Source organism: Raphanus sativus, chromosome 4 (genome assembly GCF_000801105.2).
Source record: "Raphanus sativus cultivar WK10039 chromosome 4, ASM80110v3, whole genome shotgun sequence".
In the NCBI taxonomy this organism is placed as follows: Eukaryota; Viridiplantae; Streptophyta; class Magnoliopsida; order Brassicales; family Brassicaceae; genus Raphanus; species Raphanus sativus.
The window spans coordinates 41,187,587-41,201,173 of NC_079514.1; the positions used below are offsets into that span (position 1 = coordinate 41,187,587).

General features: G+C 35.2%; 4 protein-coding genes across 4 annotated transcripts; 1 reads left to right on the top strand and 3 right to left on the bottom strand.

Annotated features, from left to right (window-relative positions):
* The first annotated feature begins 1,698 nt into the window (after positions 1-1,698).
* Positions 1,699-3,266, top strand: LOC108855370 (UPF0725 protein At4g29550). Its single transcript, XM_018629178.2, has 6 exons — positions 1,699-1,970; positions 2,048-2,161; positions 2,238-2,442; positions 2,525-2,637; positions 2,724-2,807; positions 2,893-3,266. The coding sequence occupies exons 1-6, from the start codon at positions 1,779-1,781 to the stop codon at positions 3,115-3,117; spliced, it is 933 nt and encodes a 310-aa protein (XP_018484680.1). The 5' UTR covers positions 1,699-1,778; the 3' UTR covers positions 3,118-3,266.
* Positions 3,234-5,976, bottom strand: LOC108855369 (inactive receptor-like serine/threonine-protein kinase At2g40270). The gene is made up of 7 exons (XM_057009065.1): positions 5,881-5,976; positions 5,601-5,784; positions 5,455-5,512; positions 4,607-5,055; positions 4,317-4,507; positions 4,091-4,223; positions 3,234-4,014 (listed from the first exon to the last, which is right to left on the bottom strand). Exons 2-7 carry the CDS (start codon positions 5,707-5,709, stop codon positions 3,446-3,448), a joined length of 1,509 nt encoding a protein of 502 aa, XP_056865045.1. The 5' UTR covers positions 5,710-5,784; positions 5,881-5,976; the 3' UTR covers positions 3,234-3,445.
* Positions 5,977-8,274: 2,298 nt separating this feature from the next.
* Positions 8,275-10,455, bottom strand: LOC108848417 (eukaryotic translation initiation factor 2 subunit alpha homolog). The gene is made up of 7 exons (XM_018621779.2): positions 9,910-10,455; positions 9,569-9,625; positions 9,387-9,473; positions 9,165-9,311; positions 8,961-9,065; positions 8,736-8,834; positions 8,275-8,611 (listed from the first exon to the last, which is right to left on the bottom strand). Exons 1-7 carry the CDS (start codon positions 10,291-10,293, stop codon positions 8,459-8,461), a joined length of 1,032 nt encoding a protein of 343 aa, XP_018477281.1. The 5' UTR covers positions 10,294-10,455; the 3' UTR covers positions 8,275-8,458.
* A 510-nt stretch (positions 10,456-10,965) lies between these two features.
* LOC108849244 (ferritin-4, chloroplastic) lies at positions 10,966-12,858 on the bottom strand. The gene is made up of 8 exons (XM_018622784.2): positions 12,509-12,858; positions 12,282-12,365; positions 12,143-12,203; positions 11,964-12,051; positions 11,637-11,698; positions 11,484-11,549; positions 11,310-11,373; positions 10,966-11,191 (listed from the first exon to the last, which is right to left on the bottom strand). The coding sequence occupies exons 1-8, from the start codon at positions 12,817-12,819 to the stop codon at positions 11,154-11,156; spliced, it is 774 nt and encodes a 257-aa protein (XP_018478286.1). The 5' UTR covers positions 12,820-12,858; the 3' UTR covers positions 10,966-11,153.
* Positions 12,859-13,587: the final 729 nt, after the last annotated feature.

The window sequence follows — 13,587 nt, forward strand, 5'->3', positions numbered from 1 at the left end:
GTGCAAATCAGTTTAAAAGAAAATTTGGGTACAAATTAAACATCGTTTGTATACTTTTGAACAAATAATATTGTATAGTCATATGTTGATATACTTTAAGAAATAAAAATGAGAGCAAGCTATGTTACAAAAAAAATGAGAGCAGGTTAATATTTATACGGGTATGTTATTTTATACTCATGGGTCACAATAAATAAAATGACGATATCTATCTTATTAAAACAGAAACATTTTGTTGGACCTAACATTTATTTTGTAAGTTTTTAAATTAAATACACCTTTATACTTTATAGTTAAACCTACATTAAATCACTAATGTTCATTTTTTTATACTACTATCCATGTTTCCAAACAATATACTTATTTCTTTATACTACTATCAATGTTTCCAAACAATATATTTTTATACCACTATCAATGTTTCCAAACAATACAATAATTAATCTTAGTTATTTTATATATATCATTTTCTCTTTAAAATTTTGTAGAAACGTTATAATTTCATAAATTGCAAAATAATAAACTTTAAAATTTGGATTATAAGATTACAAATTATGAAACTATTACAATTTAAATCCAATTAGATTACATATCGGTCATCCATCAGTTCAATCGGTTAGTCTCGGGTTTTAGTGATTTTTTATAATATGTATATTTTAAAAACCTAAATTGAATTGTCAGATCTCCGGATTAACCGGTATAATCACAATCGGGTTGAATTTAAAAACACTGATTTAAATGCAAAATGTTTTAAATACACACTCTTTAAAAATTACCAAAATATTTGTTAAATTATTAGTGAAATTTTTCATCGTAAAATATTCCGCGCTTCTAAAGCGCGGGTCAAAATCTAGTACTGCTTACTTAAAGAACTAGCTTTGTGTTCTCGAGAGTGAAATTAATTATATGCATTTTTATTTTAGTACTTCCTCTGTTTCTCAATAAGTGTTATTTTAGAGTTGTGCACACGGATTAAGAAATCATTAAATTTTACATATTTTCCATACAAAAACATCATTACTCATACATTTCAACCAATAGAAAAATAAAATGCAGAATAAAGTTAATAAATTTTGCATTGAAATGCTAAAACGACACTTATTTTACAACGAAAAAAATCTCTACAACGACACTTAATATGAAACGGAGGGTGTATTTCTTACAGAGTATTTGGTCATGAAAAAATAGATATTAGACTCATATTTTTCTATGTATTATTTGGGTAGAACAAAATCTAGATTAATCAAATTCGCATGAGTTCAAACACAGATGACAGACCCCATCTCTCTGTCTCTGGGCCAAAGCCCACTAGGTTCCTCTTTCAATCTGAAAATATCTAAATTGTCTTGTGGATAAAAATATCTATGTAGTTTCCTTTTTTTTTGAGCAACATCTATGTAGTTTCCTAGTTGGTAAAAGGAATCTTATATTTGATGGTTGCTTCTCCCCTCAGGATATAGGTTTATGATTTTTTTTTTTTGTGTTATATACATACAAGTAGTATTCTAATGAAAAATATGTTAGATGCATTTTTGTAAATTTTATGTTAGATGCATTTGGACATTGACAATTTAAAAGATCTGATGTCAAGTATTTCCAAGAATCGAGCCCTGTATTTGAAAACAATAAGCGGTCATATAAAAACAAAACAATAACTTGGGACTAGAAAAAAAAAACTTAAAGAAAAAAGGAGAATCAGACATATATATATATATTTATTGTGTCCGTCCGATTGTGTAATAGAAGAAGAAACGCTTTGAGCTAACTCAGACAGAAAGATGTTCGATGTGATGTTGGATGAAGCGAATCTGTGGTATCAAGAACCTCCTCCTCTCCCTAAGAGGAAGCTCGAACCACCTGTCTATTCTCCTCCACCTTCACCCGTGAAAGAAGAAGAAGCTTATTCCTCCGAAGAAGACATGGATCCGGTCGAACGAGAAAAGTATCGCCTTCAAACTGTGGAGTCTTGTGTAAGTAACTATTGATCTCTCTGTCTCTGTTGAATTTCATAACAAAAGATTTTGAATTTCTTTTTTTTTTGCGTTAGGGTTTCGATGTTGACTTCTACAACCATATATTTAACGGGATAGTTCCCAGCGGATGCACTCATTACGACACACTCTTTGCAAAGGCAGGACTCCATTGTCACAACCTTGAAAAGGTTTGCTTCTTTCATTTATTTATTATGTTTCTTTTTACAATGTGTGAAAAGTTTCGACCTTTTTTTAATTTATTAGGGGAAGAAGTACCAGCTGAAGCGTGTAGTTAAAGTGAACGCTGAAATCGCTTCGCTTTACAACTCCTATTCTACATCAGAGGTGATAGACCCTGTAGACAACTCACTGCACACTTTCCAAACCATGGTCACGGATGCAGGGAAGGCGAAGAAGGCAAGCTTGATACTGTTGACTAAAATTTGCAGAATCAAGCCTCAAGTACCAGGTACAGTTTTTTTACTTTTTACATATTTTTCTTATTGTTGGATGTTGGCATTAATAATCAGAATTGTTATCATGTATAATAGGCCTTGGAGATGCAACTGTGTTTTGGGACTTTAATGCTATAGATGACTTCTATAAAACTGATATGCCTGATTGGCCTTTCAATGATGGTCTTGATAACCCACACCTTGTTGAGGTCTGTGAACTTAACTCTCAGTTTTGTGATTCTGTTTTTTTCTTATTATTATTATTATTATTAACATGATTGTCTTTTTTTGTTAGGTGAAAGAATCTGAGTTGCTAGACAATGAATGGATTTGTCTATATGCTGAAGCTGCATTGTTCTCCGAATGGCGCTCCGAAATGGTTAGGATAAATAGCACACTTTATTTTCCTCAACATTGATATGTTTGATTGATTGATTGTTTGATGGTGTTTTCTGTCTTGTTAGAGTGATTATACGCCGTTTGAGATGAAGAGAGTAATGGTACAAACAAAGGAAGACGATGTAGAGTCCAGTGTGAAGCTTAAGTCGAGCAATGCAATCTTCTACATGATTTTCAAGGTTCGTGGAGGTGGTCCCTTGTGTAGAGGCATAGTAAGAAAAACAAGTGATGGAAGAACAGGACACTTGCGTCTCGAAGCTAGATGTTGGATCGACGACATGTCAAACTAATCGTGACTAGTAATCTTATATTCTTGTTACTTATTAGTTGATCTACTAGATTTGTAGTTAGCAATGCTTGTTTCTGTCTACTAGATTTGTCTTCTTTTATGTAAAAAGATAAGATATTCATGTTCATCTTTTTTTTTATTCAACGTTCATCTATAACTCCACTAAATACACTAATTATAGATTTACGTAACTTGAACTGAAGCCAAAAACAAGCATCTTCAGTTTTGTTTTTTTTTTTATCACTTTTGAGTAGACAACTACAAAAACACAATTACAAAACTCACACATCTTCCAACATACTTACACTTCTTGTTGGTGACTCTCTCTCTTACGCAATAGACAAAACCTCCAACTCTGCCCACCAAAGAGGCGATAGTGACGGTGTAGCATCGCTAGGTGAGATGCCCGTAATCTCCCGTAGCCACCCCGTGACTTCTTTCATCGTAGGCCTCTCTTTCGGGTCGGTTCTAATGCATGACTTGATCACCTCACCTATATTCTCAATCTTGTCATCACAAGACTCCAGCGCTGGATCAACCATCTTGGCTAGACTCTCTCCTCTCAAGAAATCTACTAGCCCGGTATCTACCGAGTCTGGTTTGTTAACCGAGTCCACGAGTTTCCCGGTTATCATTTCGAATAATAGTAAACCGAAGCTGTAAACATTGTCTGAGATGTCTGTGTCTTTGTTTGCGTTGTTGCACGTTTCTGTATCAGACGGACCAAAACTGAAGTCAGCTAGTTTAACAGCGTAGTCTTCAGTGAGGTGAAGTGATGATGAGACGAGGTTTGTGTGAGCTATCGGTGGGCTGAGTTGGTGCATGTGGTCAAGGCAATATGCTAACCCCATTGAGATTCTTAGCCTCATTCCCCAGTCCAAGTGTTCTGATTCTTTACCTACAACAAATAAAAAAAAAGATTAGCTTATGTAACCAACATGGGACATTATCGCTTATGACATGTTGTTACTCACTGTGTAGATGTTCAAAGAGTGAACCGTTTGGAGCATACTCAAAGATCAAGATCCTGGTGAAAGGTTCGTTTTCTTCACAGTAGCCAAGAAGGTTTACAAAGTTCTTGTGGTTTATCTTGGATAACATCTCAATCTACAAAAAAAAATAGTGAAATAAAAAATTTATAAGCTTTGACTATATGGTTATAGACATGATAAAAGCATAAACTAATGTTAATTAACATACCTTCTTCCTGAACTGAATCTCTGTATTGTCCTTCCAGTCTTTGGCACAAGTGGTGTTAATAGAAGCAACAGCTATCTCCACTCCACTTGATAGTGTTCCTTTGAAGAGTTTACCAATAGGACATGATCCAATGACATTACTAAAGTCTTCACATGCAGCTTCAATCTCAGATCTTTTTAGAGTAGGGATACCTGATTAATTAAACCAAACTCACACTTTAGTTGAGAAACATTCTAAAGTAAATTGCAGTTTCCAAACATTATGTGGAAAAAAGAGAAATAATATATTACCAGTTACAAAGACTTTCTGAAGTTGACCGCTAAGACCTGTATGCCAAGGATTCACTGACTTCCCTACTTTTCTTCTGAAGTAGAACACACCGGTAGCTACAAGGATGATAAGAACAACACCGCCTACGCAGGCAGCAACTACAGGACCAACCACTGAAGAAGAGGAAGAAGAAGAAGAAGAAGAAGCAGAGGTTCTTGGAGTGGGAGAGCTTGCTTCGGGAACAGACGGAGGAGGAGGAGGAGGTGAAGGAGAAACATCTTGTGTAGTTCCTGGATCCAAAGCTGTTGAGGATTGAGTTGAGACATTCTTTTGAGAAGGTTGTGGGGATGATGATGGTGGAGTGATAGTTGCAGCCCCAGCCTCACTGCTGTTTCTTCTGGAAGGCAACTTGTCGTATGATACTGGGCTACGAGGTGCAAGTGCTTTCCTGTGAAACCCAACAGCTTTCCTACAGAAAGTAAAAATAAAAAAATAAAATAAGGTAAGGTCTTTGCAACACGATCTAACAAGTTAATCAAAATGATTAAAAGCACAACATATTTAGTGTTTAATTTTTTGAACAAAAAAAAAAATTTAGTGTTACAAAATTGATCCTAGGTAGATTGACAAAATTATTCATTTACATAATCAATATACAAACCTATAACGGATATTTGCTTCAGTTTTCTTTTTGATTCGCGTTTGTTCACAACATTTAGTAGGATCAATAATACTAATTAATAATAGTTGTGTGTGTGTGAAGTTACTCAAGTTATGGAATGACTAGAGAAACTGTATAGATCTACCTACCAACCACCAAATACAAGTTCAAGTTGTTGTTATACCAAAACAAGATAAATGGACTTACAGAATCGCAGAATCTTCATCAGACCAAAGATCTTTCTCTAATCTATCTTTATCTAAACCTGAAAACACAAAGCGCAACGGAGGAGGATGAAAAACATATTCTCAGGGAACTTGTTGAGACAAAACATGCAAGAAAGCTTGACGTACCTTCTTCCTTAAGAGAATAACATGAACTGAAGCTGAGAAGGAGTATAATAGCCGCAAGAGAACGCATCTTTGGTATCGAACTAACGGTGGATCTTCGTTTCTCATTCATGGACAGAGTAAGAACGTGAGAGTTGAGCAGGATGACGCAAGAAGATGATGGAATATCTATCTAGAGTTGTTGGATCTGAATATTTAGATAATAGGAGGAGAGTATCAGAAAAACAGGAAGAAGTTTGACGAGAAGACAGATTTATGACAAGAGAAGAGATAAGACTTTTACATGTGTCTGATGGAAAACGCGTTGCGCCGTGCTAAGGCCAGTAAGGAAACTAATCTATACGTAGGGAAAAAAATCGAGTACTTCAAAAAAAAAAAAAGTATTGGTCAACGATAAACGAAACTGAACCGGATCAAAATATAATAATATACTGACCACCTTTCCTACGACAGAAAAAAATTAAATCAAAATCTGATTAAATTGCAACAATATTAAAATGAATAATGAAAAAATATTGGAATGGTTTAGATGAAAAATATATCTAAACCAGATATATTATTAGTTAAATCCAACCAATTAATTCGAAAAAATTCGGAAGTATCCAAAATAATATCCAATCCGAAAAACTGAAATAATATCCAAAATAAGTAACGTATTTAATAAATATTAAGTTTAATATTTATTTTGTTTATGATATCTAAAAATACTAAAATAAAATTTATTATTCACTGAATTCAGATCCACATTGGATTTTATGCAAAGTTATATAAATATAGCCAAATTTAAATATTATTAATCCTACTCAACCCAAACATATATAAATCTGAATGAAATTTAGAAAACTGGATTTGAAAATCTAAAAATTCTATCTGAAACCGTAGACAACGTCAATGACTACTAAACGCTAAGACTTCTTTTTCTAAATTTCTATCGCGTTTTCATAAAATCAAAACTTTTCCAGAAAACACATTTAATGTTCAACAAAATAGTCTCAAAGAATCTAGTGGTATAGAGTAGTAAGAGGGTTCACAAGAAAGCTCCCAATTAACCAGCTGCCATCAAAAAGGACTTGTGGCGTAACAAATGGTTCATATCTTGGTTTTCTTGTTTTTTCCTACAAACTTTTATTCGGTTATAAAATTCAACCAAGGCAAACAAAATAGAAAATGCCACGTAAATTTGGTGTGAAGATAAGTTAATAATGATTGAAGTTGAAGGAATGATTTGTCGTTTTAATTATGTGGAGGAGAGGAGATTATGACTAATTCAATGTGGAGGCTGCTTAGCTGTTGCTCTCTTCGTCCCCCAATTCTTAAAACCATGTGGGATCCTCCTTGTTTGGTCACTAGTCAGCAAGCAAACCCCACTATTCTTTATAACTAAATTGCTTTTACTTGCATATTATAATGTATTAATTTTCACAACATTTTCATGTTATAATCTAATGTTATGGAAACCAATATAAAAAGGTATTCTTGTTTTCTTGAAAAGATGAAGACAAAAAAAAACTAAAACAGGCTTACCTTTAAACTTTTTGGCTAACCTGAATAACTTGCTTTTCGTTTCTCTTGGTCTTGAATAAATGGCCAGAGAACCCCAAAGTTTATGCGTCCAAAAACATTAGATCGGATATGAATGGCCTACTTTATACAGTTACACTATGAATATTTCTTTTGTTATCATGCAATTACTACCCAAGTTATGCAACTTAAATTTCTCTTTTATACAGTTCAGATGGCAAAGCTTTAAATTCTGAATCTACCAGACTTGGTCTAAAAGATCTCAGCTTATAGATTATCTGCATCTTGGAAGGGATCAGATCTGATAAACTTTGGTGTATTTATGATTAGCCACACTTACCATAGTCAAATCCAATAAGGTTTAAACTGAAGTGTGTATGTCTGTATTAGAAGACACTTTGTAATGTAGTTAGATATTTGGAAATATTCTAAATATCTTATTATTGTTTTTATTAATTATTTTAGATAATTATCTTTAATGTTTTAGGGTTTTAATAGCTTTCTTATATAGAACCGTCTAGGCTTAACTTTGTATTCAACTTTTTGATGATTTAATAAAAGGAGTTTTCCAAAAGAGATTTTGATAAACCACTGAGAAGAGTATTCTCAAACCCTAAAGATGTTTTTATAAACCACTGTGAAGAGTATTCACAAATCCTAAAAGCTTTTAATTAAGTACTGTGAAGAGTATTCATAAACCCTAGATTCGTATATTCTTGGAATAAACAGATCTAATTATATCCCTAAAAGCTTTCGCTAGATCAATTTCTCTTCCAAATTGTTACCTAAGTGACTTAAAACTCATGATGTTTTTGTCTTTTTTATGTGTTGTGTGTGAAAGCACAGCTTAAAGTGTCCATGGCTCGGTTTGTGATTTTCTGTGCTGTTAACTTGGATTTTCTTCTCTTAAATGCTCATAGAAACCCAAAGTTTATATGGCCACACGTATGAATATTTCTTTTGTAATCATGCAATTACGTACTACCCAAGTTATGGAACTTAAGTAGCTCCTCTATACAATTCAGATTATATTTTGAATCTACCAGACTCGGTCTAACATCACAGGTAAGGGATCAAAACTGATAAACCCTGGTGTATTGATGATTAGCCACACTTAACCATAGTCAAATCCAATCAAGTAGGTTTAAACTCAGGATGCATAAATAGTCAAAATCTTTATAAAAACCATACGAGTAAACCCCTCAACGGGTGTGAAAACAACACGTCTCTGATGGACAAAAAAAAAGAAAAAACACACAAAACCTTTCGGAGATTTTCTACTTTAGAGAAAAAATACTCATGTTTGTCGGAAAACTGTAAAAAACCGGCGAATCCTCCTCCTACTCAACGATTCCAGCACCTTCAATGTCAACTTCACCCATCCCTGTGTCCTCTTCTTCTTCTCCACTTTCTTCATCGCCGCTGATCTCTTCATTGTCCATTCTTAGCTTAGCCATGTGTTCTGTCAGCATCTTATCATCTCTTTCACTCACCTGTTGAACATATAGATACAAGAAATTAAAAAAAAACTCTACAAATAAAGGAAAGCTAATTCGTGTTACATGCACAAACTTGTGATGGTTCTACAATTAAAGAAGAGGAAATTAAGATACTCACAGCTCTAGGTGCCTCCTTAACGACGAGCTTGCCTTTGTGTTCATCAATTGTCTCAGTGCAAGCTTCTATGGCCTTCGTTAGAATTTCAATCCCTTGGTCCTGTTTTAATATGTTATTACACACTGAGAAGATTAGATATAACAAGGCAAAACATAGCATTAGTAAAACAATTGATGGTTTAAACAAAGCATCTGTCTGTGTTTTCAAGATAGAAAATTGCCTAACCTTGTCAAGAGTCTGAGTGGTAAGGACATACAGAGGTGGGGCAACCAATTTAATCTTAACAGGACAGTCATCGTTTCCAGCCGCTTCAGCCTTTCTCATGGCCTCCTGAAGTTTTGCAAAGTATTGAGTGTCAAAAACGAAAGTGAAACCATTGATGTGTTGTTCTTTTCATATTTTATAGATAATCAAATAAGGGTTTACGACCTTGATGTGAACAACTCCGTCAAACTGAAAACACTTCAACTCGATATCAGCACGGATCTTCATCGGCTGTGGTGTCATTCTCCTCCTAATGTTCTTCACAAGTGCGTCTTTCACTTCTTCCGTAACAGCAGGTACAACTTTAGTCACCTACAAATAGAAATAATCCCAAGATTAGTACCACCAAACAACTAACAACGAAGCCAGAGAACCAAAGTGTACCACCTCCTGCCCATCAGGTCCAACTTCTTTGATCTCACGTGTGAGTGAACCCAACACAGAATCAGGATCAGTCACTAAGATCTTGAAAGCCTGAACAATAAAACAACCAAAAAAAAAAATCTTTAAATACTAAATATCTCTATACATGAATACAACAAAAAAAGGCTCAACTCACAAACTCTTACCTCAAAAGCATGACCATGTTTCCGGTACAAAGGCCAACCAATGTTCACATACAACTCCTGCAACAGCAAAACTCAAATCAATGTAACACAAAGCTAGCTACTTTACACTAGATACATAATTTGCATAATCAATATCACTAAAGATTCAATTTTTATCTACTCATAATTACACCAGGGTTGCTACTTTACACTTGATACATTATTTTCATAACCAATATAACTAAAAATTCGATTTTTATTTACTCAAAATGAATGTAAGCTACTAATGACTACACAAAGGTAGCTACTTTACACTATATACATAATCAATATCACTAAAGATTCGATTTTTTTTTATTTACCTGTAAATCGATAGAAAGAGTCTCGGCAACATGACGCATGATAGAATGAACAAGCTTGCTCTTGTTATACCTCTCTTCGCAAGTCTGTATATCTTCCTCGCTGACTCTACGTTTGCTCAGATCAATGTAACCCTTCTCCTTGTCCACGCGAAGAACCATCACCGGCTCGATTCTCCCGACTTTGATCAAGCTGCTCACACTCCGGATCCGGCGGCGGGAGAGCTCGGAGAAGAGGATCATGCCTTCGATGTTGTTGTACTCGAGGAGGGACACGTAGGCTCCCATGTCGGCGATGTTTTTGACTTGGATCATCACCGCCATGTCCACCTCTGGGTACTTGGCTTCGTACATCCGGCACTCTAGATTCGGAGTTTGACTCGCCATGGCTGATTGGTTTTCGATGGAGGTGAAAGTTAAGGTGGGAGAAATGAGGCGGAGAGGAGAGGATTAGGGTTTTGAGCGACGGAGCAATCAGGTAGGGATAAGAGACGAACGAGCAAGGGGGAAGAAACGCAAAGCAGCTGGCTAACCTCAGAGAAGTGAAGCGAAACGAAACGGTGCTGTTTTGTGTTTCGCGGAAAAGGAAATCGGTTAGGTTTTAGATGGGCCGAAAATCTTACGGCCCATGTTGTGGAGATTTGATTGAACCTTTTGGTTCGTCATCATCTACTCCCTCCGTTTTTTTATGTTTTAGAAGAATAATTTTGTTTCAAATTAGATGAAGTTTTGAGATTTTAAGATTATTTAACTTTATTGAAAACTGTTCAACCAATTAGGTTTTACACTCTTTTTTGTTATTGGTTAATTGATTTTAAAATTATATCTTTAAAATATTTTTTATTAAAAAAAATATAATTTTCTTAATTTTTGTGCACTAGAGTAAAACATCAAGTATTATTATGAAACGGAAGAAGTATTATTTTTGTTTGATCATCAATTTAAATTAACATTTGGCAATTCAATCTCATTTCAGATTGAACCGGTTTTGGAATAAATATTTTCCAGGTTTTAAGTAGATGGGTCCGACCAGACCGTAAAATGTGGAATCAGTCACCATGGTAGGTTGGAAGAACTCATTCATAAAACTGAATTCAAAGACATCTCTCTTCGGCTCTTACAAAATAAAAAGTCTACATCACAAAAGCTGCAGAACTAACACACAAACTGGTTGATACATTGCTAGTGAGCTTCATAGACTGAATACCACAAGAGTAAACACGACCATAAGTCCCTCGAAGTAGATTTTACTGTTCCAAAAGCATCTGATTGAAATGCCACGTCCCTGAAGGTCACCACCAACATTCAAAAGAAATACTTTAGAACCGAATCTAAGCAAAAAGTGCAGGATGAACAAGTGATGTATATAAACAAAATGAGAGAGATGATCTGTGTTATGTTACCGTGTCCTTTGCCAACTCTTCGTAGTTGGGCTACATACTCTGAAATTTTCTTGATTGCTTCCACCTAAAGAAATGTTTATTTTTTTCTCCAAAATTCATATAAGATTCTCTTGGACAACTAAGAAACTAAAGCATATATTTGCCACTAACATAGAAACACCAAAGTAATTTTACCTGCTCGGTCAGAAACTCGCTCTCAATAAAATCTGCCAAGTGGACATCTCCGTTCTTTGAAGCAACCTGTTTAAACACAAATCATTACAAGATTATATTGCACTCAGTCAAACAGGATTTAGGATGGATAAAATAAGAGAGATGGTTTTGTACACTGTGGAGGTTTAAGAGCTTCTCATTAACCAGTTTTTCCAGTGACAGAGCCAGCTCCATCCCTGCAACAACATATAACAGAGCTTTAGGTACAATTTTAGAAACATTGAGACAAATCATTAGTCTCCCTAAGAGAGACCATTCCCATGATACTTATACTCTCTTCAAAATCTCTTACTAACGTAATATCGGTGTCAACTTCTTATCTCTCTACACTTTACGATCCATAAATGATAAGTTCTTTCAGCTGTGATTGATTCTCGTGTACAAACATAGAAACGAGGCTAAAGCCTCAAAAGTAAGATAAAGAAACTTCTGAGCTCTTACCATAAAGAGCATCTCCTTTATCAACGTGTTCAAACTCCGAGAGAGGCACTACAATGGACTGTAACTTAACCTTCCCACCACGTTTGTTCTGCAATTCATCAACACACGTTAGAACCTACTCCACTCCAAGATTACGAAGTTAACACTAAAAATATGAAATAATAACTTCTCCAAAGGACCTGATACTCCATCAACTTCTCAGCATGCTCTCTTTCTTCCACACTCGATTCCTTGAAGAACCTGAAACCATAAAAAAAGGCCTATCAAAACAAGCATACATGGCGATAGATTGTATTCCATTCAACACTGGAGACTCACTTGGCAAGACCTTTGAGCGCGACGTTATCCCTATCGAAGTAAGCATACATGGCGTGATACACATACGAGAGATTGTATTCCACACTGCAACCAACCACATGATAATAAACCGTAAGTACTAGATCTTATAGCTAATCTACCAGATTACGAATCCTAATCTCTCAGTTTCCTAAAGGAAAGCGCTCCGTCTCTGTTCGCGCGTCTCTGTTGAGATTCGAAAAACTTACTTGATCTGCTCGTTAATAGCAGCTTCGCACTCGTCGGAGTACTTTTGACGAGCGAGCGAGAGATCCGAGCTCGTCGGGACGAGGTCGAGCTCCTTCTTCACCTCCTCGAACGGCTGGAAAACGACGCCGCTTAGCGCGTCGGCGGTTGAGATTTTAGACGCGCGAACAGAGACTGAGAGCTTTCCCTTCGAGGAGGAATCGATTGGAGACGAGACGGATGATAACAAAGGAGAAACGTCCTTGATTCCGCCGTGGAAACTCACGAGCGAGAGAGCTGAAGAGGAAGAAGAAGAAACCGTCTTGAGAAGCATTTTGACTGACTGTTGAGAAAGATACTTTCGCGAGAAAACTGGAGAATGATGAAGTGAAGAAGATGGAGTGATGATGAGGCTGTGGATGTTTGACACGTGGATGGACACGATTAAGAGATAGTTTAATGCGCGTGGCGATCCCGTGACAAAAATGAATTATCTCATGACCCTATTTGTTTATTTTTTGTATTGAATATTAATGCGTTTTTTATGTGAATAAAGTACCTCACATGTAATATGTTTCCATATATGTACCCTACTTGACGTAATATGTTTCCATATATGATATACGCACAATTTGCTAAATGGTTACATGGTTGGTACGCCTGAAACCTTAATAGCTTCTTTTCAATTATACTCAAATAGCATTCACACACATAGAGAAAAAGAGCCATTATGGTATCTTGGATGATCTCAGCTTCAGATGCCATTAAACTGTTGCCTTGCACATCTTCTGTGCAGGGATGGACGTTGAGAAGAAGGTATGGTGGCACGTGCCCCGTCTATTTTTTTTTTTAATTTTCTTAATAATCAGTATGAAATTTATATAAATGACTCAACCTAAAACAAAAATATAGTAAAAAAATTTTGTACTCCAGTTAAATTAATCCTATAGCCGTCCATGTTTTTATGTATCCATATATATATATATATATATATATATATATATATATATATATATATATATATATATATATATATATATTTTTTTTTGTAACAATTATGTATCCATATATAGTAAGTGTATTGATACATATTATGTATCCA